At 34.6% G+C, this 24,393-nt stretch overlaps 1 protein-coding gene across 1 annotated transcript in view; it reads left to right on the forward strand.

Moving 5' to 3' along the window:
• NELL2 (neural EGFL like 2) overlaps nucleotides 1-11,849 on the forward strand; it is a 371,569-nt gene extending 359,720 nt beyond the window's left edge. Inside the window, exon 21 of the mRNA XM_017529745.2 lies at nucleotides 11,141-11,849. Coding sequence (XP_017385234.1) covers nucleotides 11,141-11,191 — 51 coding nt within the window. The 3' untranslated portion in view covers nucleotides 11,192-11,849. The remainder of the gene's footprint in view (nucleotides 1-11,140) is intronic.
• Nucleotides 11,850-24,393: the final 12,544 nt, after the last annotated feature.

The raw sequence follows: 24,393 nt of genomic DNA on the forward strand, positions 1-24,393 counted from the left end.
TTTTTCATGTTTGTTGGTCTCATAGATGTCTTCTTTTGTAAAGTGTCTGTTCATATCCTTTGCCTACTTTTGAATGGGCTTGTTTTTTTCTTGTAAATCTGTTTTAGTTCTTTGTGGATTCTGGATTTAGCCCTTTGTCAGATGGGAAGATTGCAAAAATTTTTTCCTATTCTATCGGTTGCTGGTTCACTCTAACAATTGTTTCCTTTGCTGTACAGAAGCTCTGGAGTTTAATTAGATCCCATTTGTCTATTTTGGCTTTTGTTGCCATTGCTTTTCGTGTTTTAGCGATGAAGTCTTTGCCTATGCCTATGTCCTGAATGGTTTTGCCTAGGTTCTCTTCTAGGGTTTTTATGGTGTTAGGTCTTATGTTTATATCTTTAATCCATCTGGAGTTAATTTTAGTGTAAAGTGTCAGGAAGGGGTCCAGTTTCTGCTTTCTGCACACTGCTAGCCAGTTTTCCCCACACCATTTATTGAACAGGGAATACTTTCCCCATTGCGTATTTTTCTCAGGTTTGTCAGAGATCAGATGATTGTAGATGTGTGGTGGTGTTTCTGAGGCCTCTGTTCTGTTCCATTGGTCTGTGTCTCTGTTTTGGTACCAGTACCATGCTGTTTTGATTACTGTGGCCTAGTAGTATAGTTTGAAGTCAGGTAGTGTGATGCCTCCAGCTTTGTTCTTTTTGCTGAGGATTGTTTTGTCTATGTGGGCTCTCTTTTGGTTCCATATGAAGTTTGAAGTGTTTTTTTCCAGTTCTGTGAAGAGGGTCATAGGTAGCTTGATGGGGATAGCATTGAATCTGTAAATTACTTTGGGTAGTATGGCCATTTTCACATTATTGATTCTTCCCAACCGTGAGCATGTGTTTTTCCATCTGTTTGTGTCCTTTCTTATTTCATTGAACAGTGGTTTGTAGTGCTCCTTGAAGAGGTCTTTTACATCCTTTGTTAGTTGTATTCCTAGGTACTTTATTCCGTTTGTAGCAATTGTGAATGGGAGTTCACTTTTGATTTGGCTCTCTGTTTGTCTGTTATTGGTGTATAGAAATGCTTGTGATTTCTGCACATTGATTTTGTATCCTGAGACTTTGCTGAAGTTGCTTATCAGTTTAAGGAGATTTTGGGCTGAGACAATGGGGTCTTCTAAATATACAGTTGTGTCATCTGCAAATAGAGACAATTTGGCTTCCTCTTTTCCTAATTGAATACCTTTTATATCTTTTTCTTGCCTGATTACTCTGGCTAGAACTTCCAATACTATATTGAATAGGAGTGGTGTGAGAGGGCATCCTTGTCTAGTGCCTGATTTCAAAGGGAATGCTTCCAGTTTTTTCCTGTTCAGCATGATTTGTGGGTTTGTCGTAAATAGCTTTTATTATTTTGTGGTATGTTCCATTGATACCTAGTTTATTGAGGGTTTTTAGCATAAACGGCTGTTGAATTTTGTCAAAGGCCTTTTAAATGACCACATCTCATGAGAACTCACTCACTATGGTGAGAACAGCACTTAGGGGATTGTGCTGAGTCATTCAAGAGAAATCTGCCCTTTTGATCTATACCCCTCCCACCAGACCCCACCTTTAGGATTAGGGATTACAATTCAAGGAGAGATTTGGGTGCAGACAAATATCCAAACTATATCACACACACAGAAAACATTCCTGTCATCACAAAATGTTTTCTTGGATAGACCTAGTCTAGTGGTCAAGAATGTAGTCTCTGGAATCAGGCGGTCAGGATTCAAAGCCTGTCAACCTCACTAACTATTTGACTTCAGGGGACATTTGTTAATCTGTCTGTAGCTCAATTTGCTCTCCTTAAAAATGGAAAAAATAATAGTACCTACTTGGGAATTGTGATAATGTCTATTTGAGAGGTTTACTATAAGAATTAAGTGACATGATCCACTCAAAAAGTTTCATACCGTGCTCAACACATTATAGTAAGCACTCAGTAAATGTTGAGGAGTAACTCCTCAGTAAATGAGATCTAAGAATTATGAGTTAGTTGGGTAGAAGAGGATAAGATTTTTTCTTCTCTTTTTAAAAGTGTTTTCAAATTTAATTTGCTTAGGTTAAAGAAAAAGCTTTCTCCACTCAAAGGTTAAACTCTTGAATCAAAAATGAATTCAGAAGTTCTCCTTTTCTAAATATTCTAGAGAAGCACCCTTTGCTTAGAACACTTTGAGCTTCAAACAACAAAGAGGGATGTATCCAATTGAGAAATAAGGAGGAAGAAGGGATTAGGGAGTTCTTTCCTTTAATAGACAATCACTGAGCAGGAAACTGAAAATCAGAAACCAGGGAGCTGCTTTAACTCCTAGAGGGACTCTAGATATAATGCTACAATTATTGAGATATGGAAAAAAATCAGAGTTTTATAAAATGATCAAGTACCTCACTTCTTAAATCTTGCCCTTATCTACCAAAATCTACAAACTTGAAGTTGTGTACCAGTGGACCTCTGTTCTAACATTAGAATAGATAAGTAAATCTATGAAAAAAATACTTAGAAATGAACAATATTATAATAAAGCTTTTAATATATGATCAGAAAGACTGCAAATCAATGGAGGAAAAAAATGTTAATTCACAAATAATGGAATGACTGGATAACAATTTGAGGGAAATAACATACAGTTATTATGTTACATATCAAAACAAATTTCACATGGAAAAAGTTTTAAATATTAAAATGAATCAAAATGAAGGAAATATAATTAAATATCAAAATTCTAGACGGGAGATAAGTTTTTACATTTATCAGTGATAAAATATACCTCAAAGAAAAGACTAGTTCTTAAAGAAAATGTTCATTCTGCTGCAGCTAACTAGTCTCCGTCTTCTAAACCAAATACTATTCTATGCCATGGAAATGCTATGCAATAACTCTCCCAAGTAGCACCTTATACCACTTAAAAACCTTTAAAATCTCGAATCTGAAGGTGACACAGTCAAGAAATGTAAACACTTAGGAAAACAAAAATGTGATTACCTGATGGAGTCATCTATGTTCATGGAACAGGCCATTTGTCACTAAAACTTGTGCTGGTTAGGATTTGCTGTATTTTACCTGCTATGCTGAAATCTTCTGGTATTATCTATCAATATAAGATTTACCATAAATGAACAACACACCTTTAAAAAAAAAGAAAAGAAAAGATTAGTACTTCTATAGATACATAAAATTAGCAAAAAAAAAAAAAGAAGAAAAGTCACAACTACAGACTAGAAAAATAGCTTTAGCAGGTTTGGTTTCTTTGTCAGAGTAAACAAGAAAAGCACTTACTGCTGGGTGTAGTGGCTCATACCTATAATCCCAACTGCTCAGAAGGCCCACTTGAGCCTAGGCGTTCAAGGCTGCAGTTAGCCATGAGCATGCCACTGCCCTCCGGTTTGGGTGACAAAGTAAGACCTTGCCTCTAAAACTTTTTGAAAAAGCAATTACTTCCCCATAAATAAAACTACAAAAGGTAAATAAACAATTCACTAAAAAAGTACAACTACTAAAATAAAAGAGGAAATCATTCAGCCTTTAAATAATTGAACCTTAATTGTAAATTAAAATAATAACTATGTTCACATACTATAATAAAAAAAGTTCTCCCATAATAATTTCCAATGCTGACAGAGATATACTGGAATGATTATTTTTGTGCACTGTTTGTATCATTAAAAAATACACAGTGCAACATATACAATCCCCACCCTCCCATACACACACACAAATTATATTTTTCTCTTTAATCCCAGGTCTGAGAATCTAACCTAAAGAAATAATCTAAAGTATAAAACAAGCTATATGCATGCCAGTATTCATCTCAACATTGTCATACAGATTTCAGGAAGAATCTAAAATATCCAACAATAGAACAGTTAAATAAATTATAGTAACTTTGTATACAATGCAATTATATGATGTGTTATAATATATTCTAAATATGTATTAGAAGATTATATACTATTATTCAGCTGTTGAAGTAATGGCAATACTTATAAAAATTAAGATAAAAATATATATAATTATATATTCACTTTAACTACAAAAAGGTTGAAAATAAAGGAAATGGACTCTATTAAACTGAAATGTTGATAGTAATAGGATTAAAAAATATAAGTAAGTATAGCTAGAAATTAAAAGTTGACTGTTATGTAATCTTTATTTTCAGAAGTTAGCATGAAAAGTGGCAAGAACTTCTTTAACAATAAATATAGCCAAAAATAGCAGGGTCTTAAGGAAAATTATTTTACTGTGTCACTAAATAAATATAATTGCTTTTTATAATTAGTTTTGATAGTAGGTGCTTATTCCTATTCCTACTATTCCTTCCTAGTCCTACTATTATTCCTGATAGACTGAGTTTCAGTGAGTCACTTTTATTTTCATTTTTACCAAGGTAATATTTATTACAGTGACAGTCATAGTTAAGCATATAGTTTGATAAGTTTGATAAATCAAAATACAGAATATATCCAACATTCTAGACAGTACCTTTCGATCCCCTTTCAGGTAATATCTACTTTGAATAGGCAACCTTCATTTTATTTCTTTGTATTAAATTCATTTTGCCTGTAATCAAATTTTATTAAATTTAATTACACAGTGTGTACTCATATCTCCTGTTGAATTGACCATTTTATTTTTGCTTAATGTCCCTCCGTATCTCTCGCAAGAATTCTTGACTTGAAATTAATTTTGTCTGATATTCATTTAGCCACACAGTATATTGTTTTGTTCATGTACTTCCAGTCTATCAATGGTTTTATATTTAAAGTGTATTTTAATAGCTAATGTACAGTTCTTATTTTTTATCCAGTGTGAAAATATGTATCTTTTATTAAAATGTTTTGTTTATATATATTTAATATAATTTGTGACACTGATGAATTTAGGACTATTTTGTCATTTGTTTTCTATTTGTTCCATCTATATTTTATACACCTATTTATCCATTTCTGCCTTCTTTTTTCTTTAATAACATTTTTATTTAAATCGTTCTATTGATTTTAAACTATAACTTTTTATATTATTATTGTCCTAAAGATTATAATATATACATCATTAACTTATTATATTATAATTAGATATAAATTATACTACTCATATAAAATATAAGAACTTTGCAACATTATAATTTTATCCCCACAGCCTTTGTACTAAAACAATAATATATTTTAAAACTCTATTCACTATAAATCTTACCGTTCCATGTTACTATTTTTGCTTTAATAAGTCTTATGTCTTTTAAAGAAATTAAGAAAAGAAAAATAGTATATTTTATATTTATTCACATATGGTAGTCACCCCCTTTTCCACAAGGGGTATATGTGTTAAGACACCAAGTGAATGCCTGAAACCACAATAGTACTGAACCCTGTTAAACCCTATATATACTATGTTTTTTTCTATACATACCTATGATAAAATTTAATTTATGTTAGGCACAGTATTGACAACCATAATAATAAAATAGAATAATTATAATATACTGTAATAAAAATTATGTGAATGTGATTTCTGTCGGTCTGTCTGTCTCTCTCTCTCTCTCTCTCACTCGCTCGCTTGCTCTCTCAAAATGTTTTATCATACATTTTACTTACTTATTTTGGGGCCATGGTTGACCACAGGTAACTGAAACTGTGGAAAGAAAAAACACCGATAAGGGAAGACTACTGTATTTACCATTTCTGATGCTCTTCATTTCTTCTTCCATGTTGGAGTCTCCATCTGGTTACATTCCCTTCAGCTTGAATAATGCTCCTTAGCATTTTCCTTATTGCAGGTGTGCTAGTACCAAGTTCTTTCAACTCTTATTTATCTGAAAATGTCTTTATATTTGAAGAATATTTTCACTGGATATAGAATTCAAGATTGACAGATTTGTTTCCAGAACTTTAAAGGTGATACTTTTTTCTGGTTTCTATTGTTTCTGATACAGTGATGATTTGTTTCTTTTAATTCCCTCTTATGCAGTATTTATCTCCCCTCCCCCCTTTTTCCTTTCATGTTTCTCTACCTTTGGTTTTTAGTAGTTTAACTATGATACACTTAGGTCTGATTTTTTTTTTTTTTTGTCTTTATTTTCTTTGGTGTTTGCTGGGCTTTCTGGATATCTAGGTTGATGTCATTTCACCAAACTTGAGAAAAGTTGAGCCATTTTTTTTCACATATTTTGTCTGCCACATTTTTTCTCTCATCGTTTTCTGAGACTCCACTTAAACATTTGTTTAGATGGTTTAATTATCCTAAATGTCACTGAAGTTCTATTTTTATTTCAATATTTTTCTCTTTGTTTTATGGATTGGAAAATTTCTATTGCTTTGTCTTCAAATTTACTGACTTTATCTTCTGCCATCTCTAATCTGCTATTAGGTTCATCCAGTGAATCTTTTCATTTTAGATATTGCATTGTTCAGTTCCAGAATTACCACTTAAATTTTAATAGTTTAATTTCTCTGCCAAATTTTACTATTTGTTCATGCATTATGACCATATCTTTTTACATTTTTTAGCATATTTATGATAAATACTTTCCAGTCTTTGCTAATTACAACATCTGGATCATCTTTGAGTCATTTTCCATTCACTACTTTTTCTCTTGATTAGGAACCACATTTTCCTGTTTTTCTTCACGTGTCTATTAATTTTTACAATATATTGGATATGATGGATGCTATGTTGTATAGACTGTAAGTTCAATTGGCTTCTTGTGAAGACTGTTTTTGTTCTAGCAGGCTGTAAATTATTGGCCAATAACCTGGCACTTATTAGAGGTTGGCTTTACACCAGTTAGGTGGGTCTGTTTAAAATTTACCTTTGGTTTTAGAGTGAATCTCTTAATCTGTAGGTTTTGTTTTACTCCTAATCATGGCCCTTTTGGGCCTCAATGGAAAGCTTGAATTGTTTGTTTGGTTTTTTCCTTTTATGTTTAGTTGATACATAGTGGTTAAACATAGTTATAGGTGTACAGAGCGATATTTTGATACACGTGTACAATACTTAACGATCAGGGTAATTAGGATATTTTTTACCTCAAACATTTATTATTACTTTGTGTTGGGAACATTCAAAATCCTTTCTTCTAGATTTTTGAACATATACAATAAATTACTATTAACTATATTTATCCTACAGTGTTATAGAGCACTAGAACTTATTCCTCCTATATTCTTCCTTATTCCAGCTGTAATTTTGTATCATTTGACTGACCTCTTCCTACCCTCTTTCCCCCATACTCTTCCTATCTTCTGATAACCATAATTCTACTTCTATAATATGCAATTTTTAGCTCCAACATATGAGGGGGAACATGTAGTATATATCTTTCTGTCCCTGGCTTATTTCACATAGTGTCCTCCAGGCTCACGCATGTTACCTGCAAATGACAAGATTTCATTCTTCTTAGGTCTGGATAGTATTCCATCGTTGATATATACCACATTTTCTTTGTTCATTCATCTGTTGACAGACATTTAGGTTGATTATATATCTTGGCAATTGTGAATAGTACTGCATGGGGGTTCAGATACATCTTCAATATACTGATTTTCTTTCATTTGGATAAATACCCAGTAGTGAGATTGCTGGATCATATGTTAGATCTATTTTTAGTTTTTTGAGAAACTTTCATGCTGTTTATAATGGCTGTACTAATTTATATTCCCACCCACAGTGCATAAGGGCTCCCTTTCCCCTGCATCCTCACCAGCATTTGTAGTTTATTGTCTTTTTGATAAAAGCCATTCTAACTGGAGTGAGATGATTGCTCATTGTGGTTTTGATCTGCATTTCCCTGATGATTAGTGATGTTGAACATTTTTTAATATATGTGTTGGCCATTTGTATGACTTCTTTTGAGCAATATCTATTCAAATCCTTTGCCCATTTTAATTGGATTGTTTGCAGGTTTTTGCTATTGAGTTATTTGAGTTCTTTATACATTCTGGATATGAGTCCCTTGTCAGATGAATAGTTTGCAAATATTTTCTTTCATTCTTCAAGGTGTCTCTTCACTCTGTTGATTGTTTTCTTTGCTGTGCAGAAGCTTTTTAGTTTGATGTAGTTTCATTTATCTATTTTTGTTTTTGCTGCCTGTGCTTTTGTGGTCTTACCCATAAAATATTTGCCTAGACCTGTGTCCTAAAGCATTTGTCTTATGTTTTTTTTCTAGTAGTTTTACAGTTGCAGGTATTAATATTACATGTTAATTTTTAATCCATTTTAGTTGATTTTTTATAGATGGTGAGAGATAGAAGTCTAAGTAAAGCTTAAACTGTTTATCAATCCTTTATATCTTAGAAGGACACAAATTTCACACACTGCTTCAGTCAGCAGCATCTGAAATCTCTCCTTGGATCTTTCTACCTTCCAACTGTGGCTCTCTTGATTTTCTCTTTAGAGTTTCTTCTGCAATTCAAACACAAGCCAAGGATTTGAGAGGAGTTTGTTTACTGATTCATTTCTTCTTTTATAGCTATTTTCCCCTCAACTTCCAGCCACTCTGACAACCCCCAAGCTGTCCTCTGACACTTCAGGATTATAAGAATGTGGCTTTCTGCTTTCCTTCCAGTTATCTCAAGCTGCACAGATTAGGGAGTGCCCTAAGGGGGAATACCAAGTGAAAACAACACTCACACAGTACATTTTCCTTCTTTCAAAGATTGAAACTGCTCTAGTGTCTGCTTGACACTCTCCATTGCTTTCAATTGTTATTTTTGTATTTTGATCAGACTTTATAGTTGTTATCTATAGGAGGGTTAGTCTTATATAAGAAACTATGGTATTAGTAAAACTGGAACCCAAGTGGAATGTTTTATTACTTGTTCATGTATGAACTAGGCTTCCCTAATTAAGAAACTGCCATTGAAATGGTTTGTAGAATCCTGTTATAGCAGAACATATTTATATGGAATAATCAACATACTTCTGGAAGGTTTTAGAAAACAAAGAGTCTCTCCCTAAGACATACTTACGGGAGTAATACTAGTGGTTTCTTCCCCATAGGGTTCTAATGTTAATTGCACATATTCAGTGACAGAAGGCTCCAGGAATTCCCTAATTATATTTCTGCTCCAAAGCCATATAATTTGAGGAGCTGATATTCCCAGGAACTGGTATACCCATTACTTTTCTGAGCCAATGAATTAGGAAAGATCATGTAACCTGGTTGTGTTCAGAAGGCCTGTGCCTCTGAGCCTGCCCCTAAAGGGGACATTTGCAGACAGGAGAGGAAAAAGTGGCTCCAGCCTGGGGCATCTTAAGATTCTGAGGCACAGCTGAGTTCTCCAAGTCCCATTTGAACAGTTCTGTCTCTAGGAATATGTTAGGTGTTAAAGACATGATGACAAAGCTTTAAAATGACACTAGAGGTCTAAGAAATGGTTGAGTCTGTCACTGCCAGAATAAGAACTCTGCTTAATAATAACTTAGAAAAGATGAGGATAAGTTAAATTGATAATATTCTTCTTGGATATATATTGGCTTTTTCCCTCATTTGGTATGCTTCAGCACAGGCTGGAGTATCAAAATCTTTTTGGGTTTCCTCTTATAGAAACAAGGACACTTTGGATTCTTATCATATTAAAGTATAATGCATTTCAATCATCAAAAGCCAATTTTCTGAGAGAAACTGTGGAATGGAGGATGTATTTTAGAGTCAGGCTAGCCTGAGTTTTAATCCCAGCTCTACCATTTATTAGCTGTGTGATTTTGGACATGATATTTAAGCTTTCTGATCTTCAGTTCCTGAATCTAAAACGTGTGACTATTAATAGGAATCCCACTGGGAATACTGTGAGGTTGAAATTAGATAATGTATTTTAAATGCCTGGCAAAGTGTCTGACACAGAGTACACGCTTAAGGAGTGGAGGGATATTATCACCATCATGGTTTTTAAAACGATATTAACATTATCGTATAAGGTAGTTGGTTGAGAAAAGTTAAGAGTGTAGGGAATCAAAAGAATAGGATAGAAGGTTTTTCTTCTTTGTACAACACTATATTGTTTTGAAACTTTAGATCAAAAACTAATTATGCATATCTGGTTCTTCTCTGCCTATTTATCCTATTTCATCTCTACAGTTTTCTTCCCCAACTGAAAATTCTTACCCAAACCTTTTTTTCAGTTTCTTAACTACACAAAAGTCTCCTCATTTCAAAGCCTCTCCTCATGCTGTTTCCTGTGCTTTTGGCCACGTTTTCATGCAGTCTCCAGGTCTCCATTTAAGTATCACCTCACTGAGTGGTCTGCCTGGCCACTGACTAAGTAGCTAATCTTTTATTAATCTCACACCACCACCTAGTTTATTTCCTTTTGTCTTAGTCAGTTCAGGCTGTTGTAAAAGAATACCATAGACTGGTGGCTTAAACAATGGAAATTCATTCCCCATAATTCTGGAGGCTGAGAAATTCATTTCTCACACTCCAAGATCCAGACCCTGGCAGATCTGGTATCTGGCAATGACACACTTTCTGTTTGCAGATGGCCATTTCTCATTGTATCATATGGTAGATAGAGAGAGAGGAAGCATGTGTTCTCATCTTTTTGTCAGGGCACTGATCCCATTCATGAGAGCTCTACCCTCATGAATGGGATCAGTACCTCACTGATTACTTCTCAAAAACTTTACTTCCTAATACCGTCACACTGGGGGTTAGGATTTCAACAGATGAATTTTAAGAGGATGCAAACATTTAGTTCATAGCACCTTTCTAGCACTTTTCACAATTTTTGATTATATGCCTGCTTGATACTAGTTTTCTCCTTTGATAAACTGCAAACCCTGCCCTGTGAGGGTAGTGACCATGTCTGCTTTATTTATTAATATACATAGTGCTGATATAGACTCAGTACATATTTTGCAAGTAAATAAAAGAAAATAGGATACAAGAGGATGCCAATGGGTAAATAAAGCCAGTTTATGACTTCACACAAATACACTGGGCATAATAATTGGGTCTGCAATAGTAGAGTTATGAAAAGTGATTGGGCCATTGAATTTTTAGGAATGCAGAAATAAACTATACAGTTCTATTTTTAAGTACCAATCAATAAATGTGATCATTTACTAATGGCTTAAAAATTCATACTCTGTTTTTCTTTCTGCTTTTCTTTTTCTTTTTTTTTCTTTAATCTAGAATGGCCACATCTGTTGCTCAGTGGATCCGCAGTGCCTTCAGGAACTGTGAAGTTAACTGTCTCATGGGAGATTTATGTTAAAAGAATGTTCCTTCATTAAAAAGACCAAAAAAAAAAAAAGTTAAAACTTAAATTGGGCGATTTGTGGGCAGCTAAATGCAGCTTTGCTAATAGTTGAGTGAACTTTCAATTATGAAATTTGTGGAGCTTGACAAAATCACAAATGGAAAATTATTGGGGCAAAATTAGACCCCAAGTCTGCCTCTACTGTGTCTGACATCACTATGTAGAAGAATAGGCGTGGAATACACACCTTGACCTGAACCCTGCATAGAAAGCCTGAGCCCATTGGATCTGTGAAAGCCTCTAGCTTCACTGGTACAGAAAATTTTCCTCTAAATCAGAATCTTCACGAATCAGTTAGGTTCCTCACTGCAAGAAATAAAACGTCAGGCAGTGAATGAATTATATTTTCAGAAGTAAAGCAAAGAAGCTATAACATGTTATGTACAGTACACACTCTGAAAAGAAATCTGAAACAAGTTATTGTAATGATAAAAATAATGCACAGGCATGGTTACTTAATATTTTCTAACAGGAAAAGTCATCCCTATTTCCTTGTTTTACTGCACTTAATATTATTTGGTTGAATTTGTTCAGTATAAGCTCGTTCTTGTGCAAAATTAAATAAATATTTCTCTTACCTTATAACACATGTGAGTCTGAGTATCTTGTTTAATGTGTTCTTCTTTTCTACAGATGGTTCACCATAAAATTCCATTCTAGTTCTGCTCATGAAAAACTCCTGCTATGCTATTTATAAATTGAAAGTTCATTTTCATGAAATGATATGCCTAAGTTAGGGATGTGATGGATGCCTTAGTTCTTCCTCTCTAGATCCTCAGTTTCCCCCTTTCTACCTTGCTCTGCATCCAAGGGGGCTGATCTATATAGACCCTAATAGTGAGTTCCTTAGTCCTCTTAGTTCTTGTCTGGTTTCAATTCTACTGCAGTAGGGAACACTGCTGGCATATTAGGAAGAGGTGAAGTTTAGATAGTTATTCTGCTGGCTCCCTTCCTCCCTGGTCACTGCCATGATTTCATGTGTCACCATACTGAAGGCTATATCTCTTGAAAGGTACTCCTCTCTGTCCCACCACCCGCTCCAGGTTCTGACAACTACTGTTTGCATCTTCTGCCTTAGGGATATTAGCAGCTCTGGCTATTCTGTCCTTGGGAGGTAACTGTTCGATTTTCTTTCCTCTATTTCTAGCCACGTCTTTATAAATGGTCTCTTTGTTAAACTCTTTAATTAGCCAGCTTGAGTGTGCCATCTGTTTCCTGCCAGGACTCTAACTGATACACATAAGGAGAGGAGTATGTGAGGGTTGGGAATGTCTTCAAGAATTGGTCCTTCACGTTTTGCTATAAAAAATTTGTAAATCCCAATGTTAGAAGAGATTATTATATTACATGTTAAATTTTTTGATGCACCAGAATCTTAGAAGGGATAAAAGTAAGCAGCCTGAAAACCAATAAAGGAAGCTAATCCAATATTGCCCTGTTAAGTTTTGCACTAGGGTGAAGAGGAAATACACGTATGGTGAAATTAATTTTTACGTGCATAGAGGCATTTTTTTAAAAAATTTAAAATGAACATGAGGTGATCACCACAAGCTACAGAAATGATAAAGTGGCTTTTAACTGTTCACTCGCTATTGCTATGGAAACACTAGCATGAGCTGAACTGAAAGGTAATTCATAAATGTCTTCATACTTTGGCATGGTAATATTTATTGAATGTGTAAAATCAAGTATCTGTATTCCCTGAATTTATCATAAATGATTTTTCTGTAACCTTTTTTAATTTAATTTAATTCAGTGGAGCATAAGGTTTATTTTTCATCAGCTATATTACAAAGGTAAGTAGCAATTTAACTTCCAAGAGGATAGCTGTTAATTTCAAGTTTTTTCATCTTATTTTTTTCCTTATATAGTTTTGTGATTTTATATTGAATCCTCCTGAAAAAGTATGTTTTACTTATCTTTATGAGGAGAGTAAGAAAGTAAGTGTGCAGGCAAGTGTGTGTGTGTGTACACCTATATAGATACATATTTACCATTTAGATATCTACGTCCTTCTGGAAGGAGAGGCAAGGATGGAATTTTATATTACAAATCCTTTGGAAATCTTTGTAGGGCTCTAGGCATATTGGTGGCTTGCAGAACCTTGGTTTCTATAAGCCACTGAGTAAAATAAAACTCATAGTTAAGAAGAAAAGAAGGAAAAAACAAGACTGTGACCATTCAATGACTATTAAAGCAATAAATGTGTTCAGATTGAATTTTTTTCTTCAAGGTTTATTCCATAAATAGTAGATTCCCCAGGAGAATTACTGTCTTATGTGCAGACCCTGGGCAAGCAGTAATCAGTTGTTTCTTAAGAACTTTGTTCCTTGAAAAAGAGAAGGCTAATGCCCTGTCTTTCATTCTGATAATAATTGGCAGAATGCCATGGTTGTGTTATGCCAATATTAAGGGGAAGTGAGAACTAAGAAGCATGAATATAATTTGAGGGTGCTTAGCCCCTTTAAGGGCAGGCGTGGTGAAAATAGTCTTTATTCCATTTTCTTTATTTCCTCTTAAATAGTCTTTACTCCATTTTTAAAAAATTTTCTTTATTTCCTCTGCAAAAAAAAAGAAATAATAACTATGATTCTTTGGTTTAGTAACCTATATAATTTACCTCCCTTTTTAAAATACTGTCATATTGCTTTTTTAGTTTGCCTTATATAATGGTAAAAAGAGTCATGCATTTGTTCAGTTGTACTGAAATGTCATGAACCCTTTCATCCTCTCCTAACTTGGTTATCTATAGCCAAAGTTGAGACACCCTGTAAATTGCCTTTACAAAATGAACAGTGTATCAGAGCTCTAAAACAGCAGCCAATACTCTTGAGTGTTGGAGTAGCAGAAGTTATTCAGTTGAACAAAACTGAGTTTATATCTACTGAATAAAAGATGAGCTTCAGTTCACTAAGCATGACCTCACCTATCAAAGTTCTACATTGCTGACTAGTTAGGACTTCTCTGAAGGTCAACACATCTCACAGACACCTGCATGGTCCCAGTCCTGTTGAAATAGGTAGCTTAAGGATTGACAATACCTACTGTTCTTAAAGAAAGACTTTTTTCTTTTTTTTTTTTCCCAAATGTAGAGTGTTGTAGCTCAGCAGTAAATTGATCTCTGAGAGAGTAATGCCAAAAGCATCCCTGAAGACAATAAGTGGATGCTGTGCTCTGTACCTGCCTTGTTCACTGTGGTACCTGGACACTCCCCAACTGCAGTCGCTATTGCAGTGGAGTTGGCTCCTTGTGGTCTTCCTGACCTTTCATTATTGCACAGTTTTCTACCCTAGAATTCAATATTTTCTGTAAAGGACTTGTCACCTCTTTGCAGAGTAATTGCCCTCACTTAATAGACCTGCAGGTAGAAAGTCAGGAATTCCTTGGGCTACAGTGGCTCCGGATTGGTGGCGACGTAAATAGGCAAGAAATAGAACCATTGGAGAAGTTTGGAACAGGATAATCTGAGGTGCAGTTTCTTGTATTCTCTCCATTTGGCAGGCTGGGACAACTCCCCCACATCTTTTGTCTTTGTATTGGTATTAAATAATTGTTCATAGAGATTGTTTGCATGACAGATTCTGAAATTTTTCTTTAAATGATGGATGGCACAGTATGTTACCACCACCACCAATATATTGCATTTAAAACTTGACCCTCTATTTATCCCCAATGTTAGGTGTTTTAGAAAAGCAACCTGAAATAAGAGTATAACTCTATGTGAAAGCAGAAATTATATTGAGTTTGACTTTATTTTTGAGGCTTTTTCTCTTTGTTTCACAAAACCACAGCCATAGAGAAAGAAGGGAAAAATAATGAACAAAGTATGTGCAGAGCGTAAGTATTCATTTATTGCTGACTTTTGATGTACATGTCCTAATGGAGGGGAAAGAAAATTAACAAATAAATAGATACCATATCAGGTGGTGATAAGTGCTATAAAGAAAAATTAAGCTGGCTTGGGGTACTGTGGTGGACAGGGGTGATCATTTAGGTCAGTTGGGCAGGAAGTGCTCTCTATAATAAAATAGTATTGGGGCGAATACTTGAATGAAATGAGAGCATGAGCCACTTTCATACCTGGAGGGAAGGAATTACAAGCAGAGGGAACTGTGTCTGAGGTGAAAGTACACTTACATGGGTTGAATGGAGTAAGAACACTGAAATGTGTAGAAGATACTGTCAGAGGAGTGACCAAATCAGGTTCTCCTAGGCCATGGTTAGGGATTTGGGTTTTTATTCTTAGTGACATAGGAGACATTAGCAAGTTTTGAGCATAGCTGTGCTGTAATCTGGGTAAAATCACTCTTGTTACCATGTGGAGAATAAATAGAGGTGGGGTTGGGGAGAAATGAGGATGTTGGTGAACATGTACTCAGGAGGCACATTCATATCACAGAGTTTCAGACAAGAGGATACTGGTTTGGACTAGGATGGTAATGATGAGAACCAAAGGATTTAACATGAAAGAAGATTCAATTAAATGAAATAATGCACAGAAAGACTAAATGTCACAAAACATGTCAATTCTCCCCAGTAGTTATAATAATAATAATAAAAAGTTATTTTAAGGTAATTCTAAACTATTATAAAAAAACAAATGTCCAAGAATAGCCAGGAGAAAAGATTATATTTGGAGACAGGGGATACTTATTCTACCATATATTACTAAGGTATAAAGCTATAGGAATTAAGAGTCATTGCTTCAGGAAAAAACAAGCTAGATAACATGAACATATTTCATCAAAACCTCAGAAACCATCCTATACACATAAAGATACTTGATAGAAGTTTAGCAGTTACGCTGAGTGAGGCTGCGAAAATTGATTATGGGAAAACAAAAACATGGACATTTATCCTTATTTCATAAAAATCAATTCCACATAGGTGAAAGACCAAAATGTGAAAAGTAAAATAAGTTTATAAAAAACAATTAGGAGAATTGTTTTAGCTTTAGAATATTTTAAAATAAACTCAAAAACCATATATATATATCCTTTATATATATATATGGGAGAGTTCTGTAATTTTACATACACACATTTTATTTGCACACACACATTTTTCCTCTCTTCGCTCACATGGCTACACATTTTACATTGCTGCAGTTATGGTATGTATCATTTTATCACTACCTTTGCATAACATTTTGGGGAAACAATTGTTACAATAAAATTATTAGATTTTAATAAAAGATTAATGGCTGGTATATATTTCACCAATTTGTTGTAAATATAGTTTATTTGCTTCTAACTTTTTTACTATTATAGATGCCACTGTAATCTATATCATGTAAGCTGTTTCTTTAGACAATATTGTCAAGAATAGATTTAATGAAGCAAGTTATAAATGGTCCATGTGATGAGTTTTAACTTGTTTTATTGCTTGTTCAAAGGCTATAGCAATATACAATGCCACCAGCAATATATGGAATTCATTTTAAAACACCCTTTTGCCACCATTGAATATTACCAATTTAGTTTTTGCCCTCTATTTTGTTTCTTTTATACATATAAAATGGTACATTTCTGTTTTAATTTGAATTTTTTAAAAAAAACTGTGAAGGTAAACATTTCTAGTTGTTTATACCTCGTGTGAATTATCTATTTACATCTTACATTCATATATATGGTGTTTAATTTTTTATGCATCAGAATTAGATATCCTTTATAATTGTTAGAAATCCTTTAACACATTTCTGCCAAGCATATTCAGTTATGTTTAGAGTTTATTTTCATTTTTATTATACTGAATTTTAATATGTATCATTGATGATTTCTTTTATAACCTCTTATATTTTTTAAAAATTCAGAATACTGTCTCTCCAAATAGCTGCAATGGACATTCCAGAAATGAAGACTGTCACCGCCTCCAGAAACCATTCATTGCTTTTCTTGAATTCTGTATTTGAAGTCTTCTGAACATGATTCAACTAAAATCTGTTTTCCTTACATTTCAACTTAATTTACATAATGTTTCTGGTTTTAGTCATTGGGCCATACTGACAAACTCCTTTTCAAATATCCTTCCAGCACTCTTCTTCCAATACTAGATTTCTCCAAATAATTCAGTATGAAATATCTCAGTTTTTCCCTTCTAGATGTTCTGGAGTGGCTTATGTGCCTCTGCATGTGTCACGCCCAGAACCACACACCATATTCCAGGAGAAATCTCTTCAGCCAAGACATACTTGGTTTAGAACCTGAGGCCATAATTGGGATTCTTTTTTTTTTTTTTTTTTGAAACACAGTTTAGCACTGTCGTCCGGGCTGGAGTGCAATGGCGCAATCTCAGCTCACTGCAACCTCTGCCTCCTGTTTCACAGGATTCTCCTGCCTCAGCCTTGCAAGTAGCTGGGATTACAGGCGCACACCACCACATCTGGCTAATTTTGTGTGTGTGTGTGTGTATTTTTGGTAGAGACTGGGTTTCACTATGTTGGCCAGACTGGTCTCCAACTTCTGATTTCCTGATCAGTCCGCCTTGGCCCTCCAAAGTGCTGGGATTACAGGCGTGAACCACTGCGCCTGGCAAATTGGGACTCTTTTACTGGACTTCTCTGTCTTAGAGAGAAGAAAAATATATTTTGCTCCCAATTCACCAGCAATCTTTTCTGATATATTTGAAATTCATAAAAACTGTAAAATGCTAAATAAGAGTACATTTGTATTCAAATTATATTCTCCCAAGTGTGTTTATGAAATTATCATTCTAAGAGCATATTCAACACTTTTGTAAAATCACATTCTGTTTGGTGGTATTGTTACTATTCCATGAAGAATCCAACAGCATGTATTGTCTACTTCAAACTGAATTTTTCTAGTAATTTGGCTTTTTCGTCTGTAGTGAAGACATTTCTCAGCACAGATCTTCATACATCATTTCATCGTTTCTAAAAGATATTCCAAAAGAAGATAACTTTGACTTGCTATGAATAAAACAGCTTAATTTTATTTTAATAATTTGAATCATTTTAACTGCAAAGTAAAGCCAATAGAAATGGAATTGTATCACTTTGGTTAAATTCTCACTGTACCTAAAGCAGCACACTAGTAAAATATTCCTCCAAGTGGCGATTAACAATAAAGCAGAATTGTTACATAGACAAATTTGACACATTTTCTGAATGTTCAGTTTTAATATTCCGTGTGTGACACCTGTTAACAATTCCAGAATTTGATCAGTTTAACTGCTAAAGACTTCTACTTTGACTTTATCAAACATGAACTGTTTTGTTTATGTATTACTTTATGCATTTTATCACTATTTTTTGTAGTTACTCTCCATCCTATTACTCTTACTGTCCAATAACCATCGCTTTGTCATTAGTGTAAGACTACTTAAGCAACTCTGCTCCAAGCCTTAGAGAAACTCTTTGAACCCTTGTCCTGATGAAAGGACAAAAATCACAGTGATGGGCTTAAGTAAGGAAGCCATGAAGGCTAGGAGAGTCTCTTAGCTGGCTTCCAACTTAGGCCTGTATTTGGAGTAAAGGCTCTGAAAATGTGGTCTGAAAAAGAGGGAAAAACAAGTTCCAGCTCATATTAGGTCCAAGGAGTTTGACTAAAAGTAGGTTTGCTGCCAAAGCCCCACCTAGGAGCCAGAGAGTAAATATTTTGGGCACACATTCTCTGTTGCAGTTACTCAACTCTGCATTTGTAGGGCATTATGCTTTAGCAGCCATTCATAATATATAAATAAATGAACATAAGTATGTCCCAACAAAACCTTATTTGCAGAACCAGATGGCAGGCCATTTTTGGCCCATGGGCCATAGTTTGTCAACCTCTACTCTAAGTTATAGATACCCTGGGAAGTTGCAGCAGCAATATGTACAGCCTGTTTGAGATTCAGGAATGCGTTGTCATAAACTTATTTTTCCATTTCTTATATGTAAACATAGATAAAATTCATGATTGAAATCCTAAACGCCTTTTGGGAAATCCAAAGTAAAAATGACCACATTTTCAGAGGCTTTACTCCAAATATAGTCAAGCTGCCTACCCCAATAAATCTTGCCTCTGTCTTTCCTTAGGCTCCAAACTCTCTGCCTGTTCACTCTGAAGTAATTAAAGCTGAGGATGCATGACCACAGAAAGACCTTTGCCTTTCCAGTGACCTACAAATAAATGTCTTTTTGCTGCACACATTAAGACCTCAAGGCTTCAGAAACAGATGCTCAGAATTTACCACTCATAAAAGACAGAGCCAATCAAACCTAGCATCGAGGATTTTACTTGACCTGTATAAGCAAGTGAATATGCTTTCTTTAATCCATGGGGCTGGGTAGCTTTGCCCCTTTGGAACCTAGGGAGACAAACTTAGATATCATTTATAAGCCTAGAAGCCTAAGTATGCTCACCTATAAGATGGAATTAACAGTATTACCTACTTCACAGGGCTTTTGTGAGGATGTAATAAGATTATTCATGAGTATCTAGCACAGTGCTTAACATAAGTACTTATAAATGTTACCTATTATTATTAATACTTATTCTCAGTGCCAAAGAGGCTGGTAGGAGGAACTCACCCGAATCCCTTTTACAAAAAGCCACTAACAGCTAACTAAAAGCCACAAGTTTGCTACCAATTAGTTTGTTGAATTTTCTTCCCAAGGTATATTAATTTATTCAGGTCCCCAAAATGAGTGAATCTTCTCCCTAATAACAAGTATATATCACACATTCTACATTTCTCCTCTTGAGCCCATTATGTGCATCATTATTCAAGCACACAACTCTTTCCTTCTGAGGTTAGAGGCACCCAAAAAATCAAGCTCATCAGGGATCTAGGAAATCCAGTCTTGTCTAGGCATCTCTGAATTCACTAACTGTATAGGAGGGCTTTCTCATGGAAGCTTTTTTAGCTCAAGACCTGTGGAGGAATATGAGGCATCAATTCCAAAAAGTTTAGGGAAGACTGTAAAACCAACCTGATTTCTTTTCTAACGACCAAAACTGTAAGAGAGGAATAGATTTAGACTTTGTGAAATCCCTAGAAGTAGCATTAGAATTCATCTTTGTTTGGAGGAAATGGATATATATATCAAACTATAGGTAGAGAGATCAAGAGATATGCATATAGACAGATATCAATCTATATTAGTGTAGATATAGAATTGTCTATTAATATGGTTTGTATCTGTGTCCTTATTCAACCTCTTGTTCAATTGTAATCTAATGGTTGGAGGCAGGGCCTAGTAGGAGGTGATTGTGAAGGGGGTTAGGGAAGTGATGTGTCGAGATGGGCAGGTCCCTGGCTAGGGCTCCACCCACGAGCCTGTGCTCACAGACCTAGATGAGGCACTTCACAGGGCTGGAGCAGGAGGAAGAGAGAGAGTGGGGAGGTGCTACACGCTTTTAAACAACCAGATCTCACAAGAACTCACCATCATGAGAACAGCACCAAGAGGGGTGGTGGTAAACCATTCATAAGAAATGGCTCCCATGATCCAATTAAAACATTATTTGAGTGGTCTGCCTTAGTTCTTAATGAGTAGATGTTATATGTACTGCTCATTTCTATTGTTTCTTCAATGCTGAGTTTGAAGTTACTGAATAATCTGTGTGGAACCCTATAGTGTGAGCATAGTTTCAAAGAAGTTGAGAAAACCTTAATTCAATACAACCTGAAGTGGAATCTGTTAAGATGTGTTTCAAATAATGGTGGTAAAAATATGTGTACAGCAGAAAAAGAATTAGTTGAACAAATTCATAAAGGTAGTGAAAAAATAAGATATTTAAAGCCTTGGATCATCACTAGGTACCTTGCAGAAAATATTGTACTCTGTCATGTGTTATTGAACCAGAATCATCAAGAACAAACTTAAGTTGCTGTCATGGACTTACTTATCATCAATTCCCTGAATTTTTGTCAGGAATAGAAGCTGGATATCTTGACTTGTCCTACCCCACAGCAGAGCAAGGGCCTGGCAGTGGTAAAAAAATATATATATATTTTTGAGCTTCTGGTCAAAATTAAGATTTTTCTGAACAAGGAAATCTTTACTCAGCTATGATTAGCAAACACTAAATAGCTTTGGAAAATAGCTTTTTTTCCACAGAATTGATCATGTTTAAGAAATCCAACCTAAAAATAGAGGTAAAATAGCACTTACAAGTAAAACTTTATATATTCATAAAAACTTGAGTCAAGAGTCATGTCAAACTGCTTTGCACACTTACTGTGCTGTTAATTTAAAGCAAGAAAAAATACTCCATTTCCACACAAACTTGAGGGTGCTATTTTCTCCCAACTCAAACTACCATCTCAGCAATGTTTTTGGTACCTCAACACAAGTGCAAAAGAATTTTTTATTTATAAAAATATCTACTTTCATATTTCAAAATTTTTGTTTTGAGGAGCTTCCTCTTAATCTTCAATTGGAAGTGTTTAGTCTGAATTCCAATGACATGTTACAAGACAAGAGAAGAATCTAATAGAATCCTGCAAATGTTTTCTAAGAGATAAATATGGTCAAATAAATTTGAATGCTTATAGATTGATTATCAATATTGGGCAGAACTTATCTATTTAAAAAGACATAAAAACATAAAATATATAAAATTGTATTACACATCAGCATTATCCAATGAACATTTACAATCATTTTGATGATAAACTAATTTTGAATCCCAATTAAGCAAAAATATATCCCCTGCAACAAAACTATTCCATTTTCCTGATTAGTACACTTGTATTACAGAGATTTTCATTGTTACTATGTTTTTAATTTCATCAAAATAATACTTACCAAAATTTGTTTTCTCTTTTGTTTTGTAAGTACCTAGATAATATATTTGATTTTGTCTATTGGCTGGCAGGCCTAAAATATTTACTACCCAGCCTTTATAAAAAAGTTTTCTGATACCTGCTCTAGCAGATGGTGGAGGGAGCCATTAGATGCAAGAGGACTGTACTTCTAATCACTATGTGGGAGGCTGATCACCAAACATTCAATTGAATCACAGCACAAGTGATAAATTAACTCTTATTGTGGTAAGCCATTAACAAGATTGTAGGCTGTTTGTTACAGCAGCCAGTATTTTTACCATGACTAAAACAACCTCTTAATTATATGATTGAAATTCACATTTCATGAAGTCTCAGAAACCACAAGCCTTTCCAAGAAATATTGTCATTTCAGGAAATGGCTACAGATACCTTACCTTAGGAAAGTAAATCAGCATACTTTATTTTTTGTTAATTCAGTCAACATTCTTCTGAGGCACTGTGATTAAGGCAGTATGCAAGATTGATCTGATATTTTTATTTGAAGTTACAAATTTCCACTTATTTTTAAATTGAGCAATTAAATGTATTTATTAATGTCAATAAATTGTAGAAACTCCATGCAATCATTTGTTCAATGAAAGTCTTTACTAAGACAAAGAATATGCATTTTTGCCTTCCTAAAAGAGGAATTTCTCTTCTCTTTAGACTACTAAGCTGTTTTCCACTGGCAAATTAGAAAATAATAAATTTCAAGGTCTGATTTGGACATTACTTTGAAATACACCCTGTGAAAACATTAAGAAAACTCCTATAATATAATGCAGTCATCAAATTGCCAATATTCGTCCGAGCTGCATGAAGAACTAGAAAAAGCAAAACACTAAGGAGAAAAATGTTCCCCCACTTTGCATTATAGAGTGAACAATTACCTGCAGTGAAAAGCATTTTTACTTTCTGATTCTGAGTAGAATCATATCTACAAAATTCAATTATATGTGTGGCCCAGCTTAAATTTTTTAAAATCACAATTAAAAAATATTTTCTGGATATCTATATGACTGTGCATCCCAGATCTCACTCTGATCATCCTAAGCAATATTTTCCAAATGTCCCTGAGCATGAGAATTACTTAGGGTGAGGAGGTAATTGTTAACATGCTGGTTCTCATATCCCAGAATCTGATTCATTAAATATAGTGAGGGACCAAGAGTCTGCACTTTCACCAATTCACCTTGTATGTTAAAATGTTCACCTTGGAAGTTAGAATGTATGCTAGATATCAGGAACTGGCTTATTTAGCCTCTTTTCTGCCTTCTTAGACTCCCTTGCAGCTAGGGTTCTATCTGCAAATTAATTCTGTTAACTAGATACACTTGTGGAAAATATAGAGCACGAAACAGGGTGGAAGCCATCTTTTTGCCCTCTTTTTGGCTATGTCTGCTTTAGCATGGTTATGGTCATGGATTTTCTCAAGTGATGTTTTAGTGTACATGATCCAGTTTTCTATGTGGTAACCAGTAGCTGTTTTAGAAGTACCAGTAGTTCTTTTTTTCTGGCATAGTTCCAGTTATTACCTACTGTTCTACAATTGTTCCTAGAGGTTCAGAGAGGAAATAAACTTTCAAAATAACTTCCAACTATTTTGTAAGCACCTAATTTCCAATATTATGTCAGTTCCTGCTTAAAATAGAATGGTTTGTGTTTCTTGAACTGAACTGTGACTAATAAGGAATGTGACACCAATGATAACATGATACAGCAGTGGGCTCTAGAGCAGTACCATCATTTGTACCTCTTGAAACCTATTCTTTTCTCATCATATAGGAATGTGTTTGTGAGAAAATATTAACAGTATCAAGATGCCCTTGAAGTTTCTTGATTGACACTTGGATACCAAGTATGCTTGCCCATTGCTATTCTACCCCATCCCTTGCCCCCTACACACATATCAAAGGACAAGGATCACTGCTTCTCCAGATGGAGGCAGCCTTAGGCTGGGACCACAAACAGCATCCTGGTAGGACTGGAATCAGGTGGTCGTTGAGAGGCAGGATCTACCAGACTAAATTTCATGACCACAGATGCTTTTGCTTGTTTTTATTTTTCTCTTCAATGCTGCAATTACAAAACCCAAAACAATGCCTGACAATCAACTATCATTATATACACATTTAATAAACAGTAAAAATGTTTTGAATGATGAATTAACCTAGGATAATCTAAAGAGGTTATCACTTCTTAGTGAATAAGTTAAGGCTTTCATAGCTATGTGCTGCCTCAGAAATAGAATGGGATATTAAGACTTTTTTAAAAAGTTTCCAGGGTCCATAAGCAAGGATAGGGTCTAAATGGTCTGAAACTTTGCCAACCAACACCTACATTTCTGAATACT

Source organism: Cebus imitator, unplaced genomic scaffold (genome assembly GCF_001604975.1).
Source record: "Cebus imitator isolate Cc_AM_T3 unplaced genomic scaffold, Cebus_imitator-1.0 Scaffold2, whole genome shotgun sequence".
In the NCBI taxonomy this organism is placed as follows: Eukaryota; Metazoa; Chordata; class Mammalia; order Primates; family Cebidae; genus Cebus; species Cebus imitator.